This window comes from Leptonychotes weddellii, chromosome 14 (genome assembly GCF_054177405.1).
Source record: "Leptonychotes weddellii isolate Sample4059 chromosome 14, ASM5417740v2, whole genome shotgun sequence".
In the NCBI taxonomy this organism is placed as follows: domain Eukaryota; kingdom Metazoa; phylum Chordata; class Mammalia; order Carnivora; family Phocidae; genus Leptonychotes; species Leptonychotes weddellii.
In genome coordinates, this window is record NC_138382.1 from 10,271,249 (window position 1) to 10,284,609 (window position 13,361).

The following is a 13,361-nucleotide window of genomic DNA, read 5'->3' on the forward strand; positions in this document are numbered from 1 at the left end:
AATGAGAAAAGAAACTTTAACAGGAATTTCGGGGCATTTTTTACTAGAATCAAAAGGTACAGAGATATAAACAATTATTAAAAAAAAAACAATTACTTTTAAAGTGATCTTAAAGTCACTGCATAGAGATAAGGCTTAAATGTAAGGTACTGACAGGATCAATGACCTGTCTATGACAGAACTTACATACCATTATTCTTTTTCAATACTCCATACAAAAAAATGAATGAGTGAACAAATAAGTACAAGAGAACTACAGAAGCAGGGCTATGACACAGAAGGATTAACAGGTTTAAAATCAAAGACTATTGAAAATGCTCATTCCTACCTATATATGCCTTCCTTCCTAGAAATTTTTAAAAATAACATTTGGTTATTTTCCGATTATGAAAGTGATACAAAACGATCATTCTAGAAAATTCCAGAAATACAGGGGCGCCTGGGTGGCTCAGTCGTTAAGCATCTGCCTTCGGCTCAGGTCATGATCCCAGGGTCCTGGGATCGAGCCCCGCATCGGGCTCCCTGCCCAGTGGGAAGTCTCCTTCTCCCTCTCCCTCTGCTCGTGCTCTCTCTCTCTCAAATAGATAAATCTTTAAAAAAAAAAAAAAAAGAAAATTCCAGAAATACAGAATACAAAAAAACAAAAAGAAATCACCCACTATCCTGTTGGCCAGAGAGAACTACTCTTAACGTTCTGGCCAATCACCAATCTTTCAGCTTTTTTCTATGCATAGCGTGGGTGCAGTTTATTTGTAACACAAATTTGGGATATTCTTTTATGCTGATTTTATTCCACTTAAATCATATACATATACCCATGTCATTAAATATTACTCTATAATTTTAAACTTTTGTATAATATTTCATCCCAAAGATTATCCTTCATCATTCATTTTGTTTCTACTCTTATATAAGTAACACTCTTATGAACACATATATATATAAGGTCTATGTGCACAACTTATTTATTTAGGAGAAATTTCTAGATGTATATTTACTGAACAGTGAAAAACATTTTGTTAAGTTCTTAATATATATTGTCAAAGTGCTGTATAATTTACACTCCTACTGGAAGAACGTGTTATATATTTCTTAAATTCCTTACCAGTACTTTAATCTTCACTAATTTGATAAATGGCAAATCATGTCATTTTAATTTGCATTTCCTTTTGTCATTAAGGCCAAACAATTGTTCTTATTCCCTTATTTTTCCTGTTTCTTCTTATACAAATTGCCTATTTTGCCTAATTCTCTTCTTTTATAACTGCCTAATTTACTATTTGTGATAGTCATTAATTTCTCTTAAGGGTCTGCAAGAGATCTTTATAAAGATGTTAAGTCCCTAAGTTGCAAATATTTTTCTTAATATATTACTACAATTAATTTTTTTAATTCCATTTTTTTTCTTCAGGTATGTTTTTATTCCATTTAGAGTTCATTTTGGTATAGGAGATTAAAACCTCAATTATTTTCTAAAAGGTCAATCTTATCAGCATTACAAACTGAACAAAGAACCCTTTCTCCAATTATGTGAAATGCCATACTTACCATAAATGAAATCTGTATGCATTAGATATTGGGATTTGCTTCTGGGCCTTAGATTTTTCCATTACTGTTTTTATTTTTGAGCCAGTACCACAGATGACTCTGTCTTTATAAACATTTAGATATATACTGGTATTGATACAATGTTCCTCATTTTTATTTTTTCCCAACAATTTCTTAGCTATTCTTGAAGGTTTATTCTTTCTAATGTACTTTAGAACCAATTTTTGAAGTTGAAAAATAAACTGGTGATTTTCAGTATAATCACAGACTTGTGCAGCCATCACTGCTATCTAATTTCAGAACATTTTCATCACCTCCCAAACAACCCCTATTCCTATAAGGAGTCCCCTAAATCTCCATTCGCTCCAGCCTCTGGCACCCACTAATGTGCTCTGCCTATTGTGAATGTCATATAAATGGAATTCTAGAATATGTGGCATTCTGAATCTGGCTTCTTTCCATCAGCATGTTTTCAGGGTTCATCCATGTATCAGGACTTCATTTCTTTATGGCTGAATCACATCCCATTGTATGGATATACCACATTGCATTTATCTACTCCTCAGATATTGGACGTTTGAGTTGTTACTTTTTGGGGGGGCTGTTATGAATTACACTGTTACAAACATTGCTGTAACAAGTTTTCAATTCTGTGGGGTATATACCTAAAAGTAGAACTGCAGGGTCATATGTGGTAATTCCAGGTTTAATTTTTTGAGGAAATGCCAAATCGTTTTCCACAGTGGCTGCATCATTTCACATTCCTACCAGCAATGTATAAGGGTTCCAGTTTCTCCGCATCCTTGTCAGCACTTTTAACTTGTTTTTTCATTTCAGCCATCCTACTTGGTATGAAATGATATCTCACTGTGGTTTTGATTTGCATTTCCCTGATGGCTAATGATGCTGAACATCTTTTCATGTCTTTATTGGCCATCTGTATGTCTTTTTTTGCAGAAATGGCCCTGTGTGCTTTCTCAGGTGACATACCATTATCAACTTTTAATTGGCTAGTAGTAATAAATTCTATTCAAATGTGAGTCTTTCCTCTCACCCTACCCTCACAAATGAGACTGTTTTAAAATTTACTTAAATAAATGTCTACCTAAAACATACAATCACCATAGAAAACAAAACAGAAAATGAAAATGTCATAATTCCACCCTCTAGCACTGTTCACAATTCTTTTTTTTTTTTTGACTAGAAAATGAATACGTGTTTATTATGGAAAACACAAGCCAATAGATCTGTAATAGCACTGTATGTGTGTATATATATATACATATATATATATGTTAAGCAGTTACAATATGCCAAGCACTGTTCCAAACACTTTAAAATCTCATCCAAAGCTAATAATATATTAAAAAATTATATTAGGACCATCTCATATTTAGTTTTAAAGATCCTTATCCTATAGTGAACTTTTTCTTTAAATAATCTTCTAAAATATAATTTTTAGTAGCAACAAAATATTCCAATTTGTGATGAACTGCAATGTAACTAATCTGTTATTATTGGAGGGTTAGAGTGGTTCTATTATAAAGAGCATTTTCATATATCAAACTTTCATATTTAATATAATAGCCCGTGTTTATTGAACACTTAGTACAAGCACTTCTGACGGCCACTTTACGTGGATTTTCCCATTTAATTCACATCACTCAATGAGAAAGGATAGTACAGTCAGGATTCAAATTAGGTTTGTCTGACCACTGAGTGGAACCTTTAATTACTACACCACCATACTATATCTCCCAGTATTTCTTTAGGATGAATTCCTACAGGCAGAACTACTAGATTAGAAAGAACACACTTTTTTGGTAAAGTCTGATAAATGCTGCCATGTTGTCCTTCAGTAAGACTACAACAATTTCTACAATGCTTGTTTCCATAGCCTTATCAATGCTGGATACGAGTACTTTAAAAAAAAATATTTTCGGGGTGCCTGGGTGGCTCAGTTAAGCGTCTGCCTTTGGCTCGGTCATGATCTTGGGGTCCTGGGATCGAGCCCCACATCAGGCTCCCTGCTCAGTGGGGAGTCTCCTTCTCCCCCTCCCGCCAGCTTGTGCTGTCTCTTTCTCAAATAAATAAAATCTTAAAAAAAAAATCATTTTCAATTTCCTAAGTAAAAAGATGCCAGCTCATTTTATATGTATTTTTAAGCTGCTTTAGACCGGTGGTACTTCTGTGATTACTTCCTCTAATAGACAAAGCATAGTAGGGCATGATCTCCTAGCTGGGCCCACTGGCTTCTAAGAACAGAAAGGGGATTTTGCAAATTCATCACTCTCACTGAGAGAGCTGCAGTGGCAGAGGGGAAAGGAAGGGCATGGAATTCAACCAAGGGCAGGGCATAGCTGGTGGACAACATGTGAGCCTAGGAGCAGGCCCAGGCAGCTGAGTCAACACACCACTAACGAGCTGTCATCTTCAACATCGGATAGTCTCAAGAAACCAAGAATTTCACCTTGGCCCTGTGTTCCTGATTTTATGGGAATGCCACTTTAAAAGGTCCACATCAAGGCAGGCAAGTCTCCAAAGACTGCTCAGCTCACCTGGACTCCACCTTTCTCTTTATCCTTCATGCTCCTCATGCCCCTCCCACCCCCTCCCCACTATCAAGTTGTGGAGCTGAGATGACCAGACTCCCTAAAGACTCCCTATCTCCCACATCCCACCAGATGACTTGGACTCCTGACAACGAGGCAGCCTTCCTTCTGGCAGCTGCTCCCAGTGAGCCCAGCCGGGATGAGAAGCCATTTCTGTGCTCCCACTGTCCCCTGGGCTTCTAGCGCCTGCAAGTGTCAGACTGCTTTGTGACTGTTCGTATCTGTTCCCTCAACTAGATTCTCAATTTGCTGAGAGCAATCTCTTGGTTATTATGCCACACCCAGCATACAGGGCAGTGTCTGGGAATGAAAGAGTTTCAGTACTTTTTCATGGATAAATTATAATGAGTTGATCGAGCAAACTGGGAGTCACTTTCACCTAAACTTTCTATCTGTGAGGAACAGAGAAAGGAACTAAAATTTAGTGAGCCTGTTAGGTGCCCAGTACTTTACACACATTAACTCAAATAATCTTCACAATAATCCACTGAGGCAGACAGTGGAGCTGGTATTTCACAGATAAAACATGAAAGCTTTCCACACATAGCTAGTGAGGCCAAAATCTGAAGCCAGGTCAGGAGGATTCTGTCTTTGCTCTTTCCACTGCATCACGGGGATTCCCGTCCAGAAACACAAAGCCAATATAAACTGGAGGGGAAGCGCTACTCTTTCAGAACTGTTGGCTTAAAAGTCCCCAGAAATGAAAACTCTTAATTTACCCTGGAGGAATCTCTGGCTAGGACACAGAGAGGGGAGAGGGAACCTGGGAAGGGAGATGGAGGAAGGGGCTGGTGAGCAAAATGAGAGCGTGCTTCCGAATTAATCTGAAAATACCACTTAAGGTATTTTGACCCCTTTAAGTTGTCTTAAGCCTGAGATGCTTTCAGAGCAGTACCCTACATTCTTACGGCACTTAAACGTAAGAAGTGAAGAAAAATATAGAGAAGCTATAGTACGAAGAAGGAACCAAAGGATACCTGGTTCTCATCCTGATGAATAGTAAGTGAAGGCACCCCATTCCTTCCAACCCAGCTCTGCCTCCAGATAACCCCCTGAGCCCTGTGAAAAGTGTTTTTCTTAAATCCAACCCTTTCCCCAATTTAGTAGGCCTGGGGTGGGACTCCGAAATCCGAAGGTCCTTTATAGACAAAGACAAGTTTGGGAATACCAGGTGAGATCTTCTCTTCCCTCCCCAGGAGAGGGGACGGTGAGAAGGCAGCCAGCTGATTGAGCACATTAAGTCACATAACCAGAGCCCACCAAGAAAGAACAGCTCCAATGCTACAAGGCCTAAGAATCCCTTCCTATTCCGGGGCAAAATGAATTATGCTCCATCTTCTTACTGCTTAAACTTGCCTTCGTTCTACAATGTACTAACCTGAAGAATGCCAGAAACCGCGCTGGTGAGGAATGCAACCTTTTTTTTAAATTGCCAGGGTTTCCTTGGAGGTATCAGCTGCTAGATCCTCCCCAGGCCGCTGGGCCATTAGCTCCTCTACTTGCCTCCTTCAAAGCTCCTCTGAGGAGGAGCTGCTATCAGAAGACTTCAAGGGCAGACAGGGACTGTGCCTCGGGAGACGAAGCGCGGCCTTACCCTGACGTCCAGCTTCGCCAGGTGCTGGAGAACCCAGATGCGATGGGACCAGGCGTTGTAGTTGCTCGGGTATCTCCCCGCCGCTTCACCACAGACCTCCATCTCTTCTCGGACCAGTCTCTGTGTCCTCTCCGCAGGAATTGCTGCTGGGTTTCCTTTCGTCACAAAGGCAGGCAAGGAGGTTTCCTGAATTAGCTGTTGTAGCACCCATCGCCTGTGAAGGTACACATGGGAATGAGAAAGAGGAAAGAACATAAACCAGAGAGGAAAACAACCAGTTTTCTTTGTTCTCAATCTCCACCCATACAATGCAAACTAATCCCTGTCTATGAGCCCAATTTGGGGGGAGGGGGATTATTCTGTTGTTTTTGTTGTTAAAGATGTCATTAAACTTCAGCACCACTGACGGGGAGGAGGGTGAAGAAAGGACAAACAGGAAAGAGAAACCTTTCTAAAACATTAAAATTTGTCAGAAAGAGAATGCTTCAGTTCCGATATGACAGCTCCAAAACTCCATTTGGCCAGAAAATGCAAAGACAGGGTGTGTACATGGAGGGGGGATTGCGGTGGTTGTGGTGGACGGGATATTAATTAATGGCTGGTAAATACCAGAAGAGGAGTCATGATTCACATCTTTAATTACATGTGCATGCCTCACCCTATGTGTATTTGCTTGCATACAAGAAGCTGCATTATGACTGCTTTCATTAAGCAGAATTTCTATGTTATAGCACAGAATCTGGAAGGACACAACCATCAGGAGGTTTTAAATGTCTTTATCCACAAATTTTTCCCTTGTCTTTTTAAGATTTTCATTAGCATACTTATTTAAATGAAAGGCACTAAAAAAACATCTCTAACCACTTAATGTGGTTAAGTTTTTTACAAATATTTTCTCATAAGAAGCACTCTTTTAGACTAAAAATGTCCAACCCAAAGGTTACTAGAAATTGAGTAAGAAAGCTCATTTTTTCCTTTTCAAATAGAATTTTACCTAACTTATAAAACAAAAGCTTGCTTTATATAAAATATTAGATAAGCCTATAAATTGGTGAATGCATATTCAATACTGCCCTCCCCTGCCCCCAGTCCTTTCCAAACCTCCACACGCACAACCACAGGCCTCTCTGAAGTGCTATCTCAATTCCTACTATGAAAAAACATCCAGCATGGAAGTAGCTGATTTGCAATGCTAGCCAAAGCCAAGATTACAGTGAAAATACCCTGAACTAACTAAGATCCTAAAAATGCTCAGGATTTAAGAAAAGTTGTAAGTGGCTTAGTAAACTGAAAACAGACTTCTTAAAGAATTTCTCCACCGACCCCAAGAAGCCACCAGCCCACACTATCTCATTTTAGTTAAAACTGGGTAGTTCCATGGAGTCCACGAGGAATACGCTCCAGAGAGCCAGGATGGTGAGGAGAGTTTTCACGTGCATTTTGGCTGACTCAGGCCTTTAACCTAAAAATACTCTCTGCATTTACAGTCTTAGGAACTTCAGCGCAGCCTACACACCACTCACCTCAGCTACCTTTATCGTTGTTATTTTGTTAATTTTAATAACTACAACCATCTATACCAGAAACACACCTGAATTAATTATAAAACCCAAGTTGCTCATTATAGTTGACTATCTAAATGCCATTTCTATGACTGCTCAGATAGTTCATAATGAACAATAACAGCTAAAATTTACTGAGTATTTAATGTGTGCCAGGCACCGTGGTGGTGCTAACATACATTATTTCATGTAAAGCCAACCATTAACTCTGAAATAGGTGTGACTGTTATTCCCATTTTACGAATGAGAAAACTGAGGCTTGAAGAGCTTAAATCATTTCTGAAGGTCACACAGGGAACAAGTGATGGCATCTGGAGTTAAAAAGTAGGTAACTTGACTTTAGAATTCATACTCTGAACCCGTATGTGACCCTGCTGGACACTGTTGTTTCTCCAGCCATTCTGAATCCTAAGAATCCTATAGTGTAAATTAACCACACCTGTGAATCCATGTTTCTGGACTCTTTGGAAATTTAGTTAAGGCCAGTTTTCCCAGATGTAAGTCCTTAACTGGATGTAAAGTGCCAGAGAGGATGAGCTCTTTTCTGTAAAAGAAAAATGAAAAGAACCATTATTCTACCTTTCCATCCAAACATACTGCATGGCTATTAACATAATCTCACTGGGAAGAAAAAAAATAAGACAACATGAAACTCTCATAAGTATCACACACGGTAATCAAGAATGTATTCTTGTAATCTCTAAGTAACAGGATTAATAAGCAGAAATAGAAGCTCTTAAATCAATAGTGGAACTTTAGTTACCTATTTGGGAAAGGGCAAAGAGGTTTTCTGGCTTGTCTCATTTCCAAAACTTACAAGGCCTGACATCAGTATCTGTAGGGCAGATCCAGTACTAGTCAAGAATTGTTCTAACTTCCCAAGTTGGACATGATATGATTCATTACCAAAAAATACATAAAGAGCAACACACACAGCATGATTAAGATGGAAAGAATCATCCACTACCCTAACAAAATTACTATTTTTATTTTTCAATTTTCCCTTTTGTCTTTCCTCATATGCATATACATTTTAACATATAATTTTATATTCTGCTTTATAGCTTAAGAATTATTCCATGGTGCTACATAATCTTTAAAGCGAACATTTAAATCGGTCAGGTAGTTTTCACTGAGTACTCTGTAATTTCATGACCTTTTCCTCTCTGGTTAGACATTTAGGTTGCTTCCAAGTTTTTGCTTTTCTGAAACAGAGCTTTGTGCTTAAGATGTCTTTCATTTCTGCTACTTAGGAAAGTTCCCAAAAGATGTTATTACCAAGTGAACTACCTGCATGGCCCTTGAGACACTAGACCATTTCTTTTTGAAATACAAATAGAAGTAAGAGCAACGTCAGGTTTTTGTTGCTGTTTTCAAAGTGTTCAAAGCTGCCATGTAATTATAAAGAACGTCATGAAAGAGCTCTCCACCTATTATTTCCCAAGTATATACGATTTAGGTTTTGATTTAATTTCTCAGGTATGCTTTTGATAATAAGCTCTGCTCTTACTGATTATACTCCCAATTAACTTTCAATGTATCTATTATAATAAAATTAGGTCATTTACTAGACTTTATTAATCTTAAAAAGTCCTTCCTGTGGTAGGGTTGATAATTCATTTATTTTAGAGAACTTTAGTTCCAAGAAGACCAGAGCCCAGATCCTATACCTCACCTACTTAGATGAATTTAGTTCCTAATTACCACCATGCATTGTCTTTCCAACAGCAATGTGCCATTTCTAGATTTTTATTTGATAAGGAAAATAACTTTCTTTTTAGTGAAAATACTGAACAGTGATGACAAATATTTGTATTTTACAATCATTTTAGGTCAGGCACTTCATTCCAGGATATGATTTCAAGTGATACTGAGAAGGTTTATGGGTACTTTAACAAATGGGTTTATTGGCTGTTTTTCTTTCAATGCACAGGAAGCCTATGTGTCACTGAAAGAGGATTTAATGCAACAGCCAATTACTTTTGCAGTCCTGCATCATTCTTCTTCTGAAATCAGTAATGTTTCATTATACAGTAAGTTAGGATACCTATAGTGTTCAAAGGAGGCAAAATAATATTCTGTATAATTTTAACTTCTTTGTAATGCAGTGTTTCTCAAAGTAAGGTCCTTAACTGCAACATTACCATCATCTGGAACTTGTAAGAAATACAGATTCTCAAGCCTCATCCCAGACCCGCTGAATCAAAAACTAGTGACAAAGCAATGTGTTTGAACAAGTGCTCCAGCTGATGCACACCAAAGTTTAAAAACCTCTATGGTACAGAATTTACTATATTAAGCCTAATTTCCATTTACTAAATTTAAAACCTCTCCTTATTACAACTGCCCACCTATACTCCCATATATATCTATGGGGAAATAGTCAAAATTTTCTTCAGAAAAGAGGAGTCACTTTATACCTGAATCTTTAAAAAGTTTCTTCAATTAGGGCTCCTTTAAAAAAAAAAGAAAGATTTTATTCATCTTGAGAGAGAGAAAAAGAAAGAGAGAAAGCAGGGGGAAGGGCAGAGGTAGAGGGAGAGGGAGAGAGAGAATCTCAACCAGACTCTGCGCTGCACGTGGAGCCGGACGCAGGGCTCTATCTTACAACCTGAGATCATGACCTGAGCCGAAATCAAGAGTCAGACACTCAACCCACTGAGCCACCCACATGCCCCTAGGGGTGCTCTCTTAATTTATTTTGCACAACATATTTGGGAAGAGATCTTAGCCTGAAACAACCCCAATCAAAGGTATACGTGGATGCTTAAAAAGATCACCTGACAGAATCATAAAAAAGGAAGCAAAATTTAAATATCAATTTAATAAACATTCTTGGGGACAGGACTGAACACTGTAGATGTTGAATATTACCATAAACAAATTTTTTTTAAATAATCTTTTTTTTTCCTAAAGATTTTATCTATTTATTTGAGAGAGAGCACGAGTGGGATGAGGGTGCAGAGGGAGAAGCAGGCTTCCCGCTGAGCAGGGAGACAGCCAGATGAGGGGCTTGATCCCAGGATCCTGGAATCATGATCTGAGTCAAAGGCAGACATTTAACCAACTGAGCCACCCAGAAGCCCCATAAACAAAATTTTTAAAGATCACTTGAAAAAGGAATATAGTAAATGATTACATTATAGCTATCACTTAAACAAGAGATATAATAAAAGAAAATCAACTACTGGAATGCATTCAAGTAGGGATCTATCTTGAGAAAAATTTCAGTCACACATGGATTCAAAAAGTGCTATATGTATCTCAAACAAGCTAGATATATGCACACATAATGTGCTCTGGAAAAAGGCTGGATAAGTTGAAAAAAATAACTTGTGATGACAAAATCACTGATGTCAATAAGCCACATGAGACATTTGAATTAAATTGTTTAATGAAATGTAAGAAAATGATGAATAATTAAAATACTTCACGTTATTTTAAAGGTATGTAACTAAATTTAAAAAGTAAGTATCATATTAAGACATTTGCTTATTTCATGCACATACCTTTAAGTTTACATATTATTATTAGCCTAAAATTTTTTTCTTGGACTTTTCTTATTGAGGAAGTGGAGTACTGCCTGAAATTTGAGGTAGCTTTATTTTCAGGCACATTGACTAAGCTGGGCTTTGAGATTCATCCTGAAAGCCTTAGGTGATACACTGCAAACAGAGAACGAAGGAATAAAACAAAGGTCAAATAAATGTGGGGGAGAAGTACGTAGGAAAGGAAAAGGCCACATGTGTTGTGTTGTAAAGAGGAGGGGGTGGTAGGGAACAGGGCCATGCTGTATGTGCAACCTTGTTGTGGCATATTCCATGAAGGCTTTTCTAGTTCTACAAAGTTTACTTATTTATTTGTCAAAGAGAGAGAGAACACAAGTAGGGGGAGTGGCAGGCAGGGGGAGAAGCAGGCTCCCTGCTGAGCAAGGAGCCCGATGCGGGGCTCATGGGATCAGGACCTGAGCCGAAGGCAGACGCTTAACTGACTGAGCCACCCAGGTGTCCCTGGTTTATCTTATCTTTTTAAGTTTTTTCTGTCTTCTATCTCAGGCTATTAATTATGGTTTCTCTCTGCTGTCACTTGATTTAAAATTTGTAGGAAACCAGGGGCTATGTGTATCTTGTCCATGGTTAAATCTCCACTGGCTAGCTCAGTACTTGGAACACAGTATGACTGAATAAACAAATGCCATCTTTTTTACCCCCCGAATCTTTATTCTGTCTGAAATAATGATAATAATAAGAGTCATCTTCATAAAAATTACCATTTACTGAAAACTTCTCCTGAATCAGCCACTGTGTTAAGTGATTTGCATATATTATCTAATCTAATCCTCAAAACAATCCTGTATTATGTTGATATATATGAAATTGCTGATACTCAATTGTTGTTTTTGTTTTTTGTTTCTTTAAATAAACTTTTGGGGCACCTAGCTGGCTCGGTTGGTACAGCATGAGACTCTTGATCTCATGTTGTAAGTTCGAGCCCCACACTGGGTATAGAGATGACCTAAAAAATAAATAAAAATCTTAAAGTTTTAATCTGGGAATTGTTTTAAATTTACACTAAGGTTGTTAAGGACAGTATAGAGAACTCTCATATACCCTGTACCAGCTTCCCTTATTAATAATATATTATTATGGTACTTTGGTCGCAATTGATGAATCATTACCAGTAAATTACTACCGCAAGTCCATACTTTATTCAGAATTCCTTAGTTTTTACCACATGTCCTTTTTCTAGTCCAGCATCCTATCTAGAATATCACATTATATTTGGTTATGTCTCTACAGGCTCCTCCAATTATACCTTGCCATTTTATGAGTACTAATCAGGTATTTTGTATGATGTTTTTCTTACGGTTAGACTAGGGTTTTGAGGAGGAAGAGATCACAAAAGTGCCATCTTTATCACATCATATCAGGGGCACAAAATACCAGCGTGACTCGTCACTGCTGATGCTGACCTTGATTACCTGCCTAAGATGGTCTGTGTCCAGTTCCTCCACTGTACTTTTTGGAAGGAAGTTACACTTAAGGAGGAAGGGAGCTGGACTCCAACTCCTTGAAGGCGGTTGCCTAGATAAATTATTTAGAATCCTTCTATATGAGAGATTTGTCTGTTGTCTACTATTTGTTTGTTGCTTCTTCAATTATTTATGTCAGTATGAACATCCATTTTACACTTTAGGGCATAACCCAATATTATGTTATTTTACTGTTCAAATTGTTCCAGCTTTGGCCACTAGAAGCCCTCTGACATAGTTCCATCATTTTGTTTTTTGAGCACTTCCTTACTTTTTGGCTCTTTGAGATGTTCTAGATGAATCTTATAGATTTCCTGCCCTGGTCCTAGAATCAGACATTTCCTCAAGAAGCCTATTTCCATTTATTAAAGAATGGTGTAAGACACCAGGATCTGGATGCTTAGGTTGAACTATTTTTGTTTTATAAAAACAACAATTTCATATGGCACAACCTAGTATTACCTCAGTTTTACTGATGAGAAAACTGAAGCTGGGGGAGAATTAGTAACTTATACTCAAGGTCTGTGAACTCAAAGTGCCAGAACCAAACATCAAATCTGCATAAAATAAAGTCACCAATTGTAATAGGCTATGAGTAAAGGACATGATCACTAAAGCCTGGTGTTAGCTATTTTAGTTACTCAAAGAGGTTTTGCTTACTCTGTGTTCACAGACTGACGGAAAAAATAGGACACCGTTATGAAGTCAAGCTCTTTCACAAAATAATACACTGAATTTCAAAGCAAAAAAAGTACCAAATTTTTCTGTAACAGGTAGATTTTAAAAGTATATCCATCACTCACTGTAATTACAGGCAATCAACTCAAAAACCTATACTTGCATCTGTTTTTTCCCCAAGACCACAACACCTATAAAATGAACGACTGATGTATTAATACTATCTTCTAGCAGTTTATAAAATACAGTTAAAAATCACTCAATGCTTCCCAGTTACTGCAGAAGAAACACACCAACAATTAAACATGGAAGTGTTAAGTATTTGATTTGCGAGT

General features: G+C 37.8%; 1 protein-coding gene across 1 annotated transcript in view; it reads right to left on the reverse strand.

Moving 5' to 3' along the window:
- Positions 1–13,361, reverse strand: part of PTAR1 (protein prenyltransferase alpha subunit repeat containing 1) — a 43,471-nt gene that overhangs the window by 13,466 nt on the left and 16,644 nt on the right. Inside the window, exons 4-5 of the mRNA XM_081804063.1 lie at positions 7,756–7,860; positions 5,755–5,968 (exon numbers count right to left, since the gene is read on the reverse strand). Coding sequence (XP_081660189.1) covers positions 5,755–5,968; positions 7,756–7,860 — 319 coding nt within the window. The remainder of the gene's footprint in view (positions 1–5,754; positions 5,969–7,755; positions 7,861–13,361) is intronic.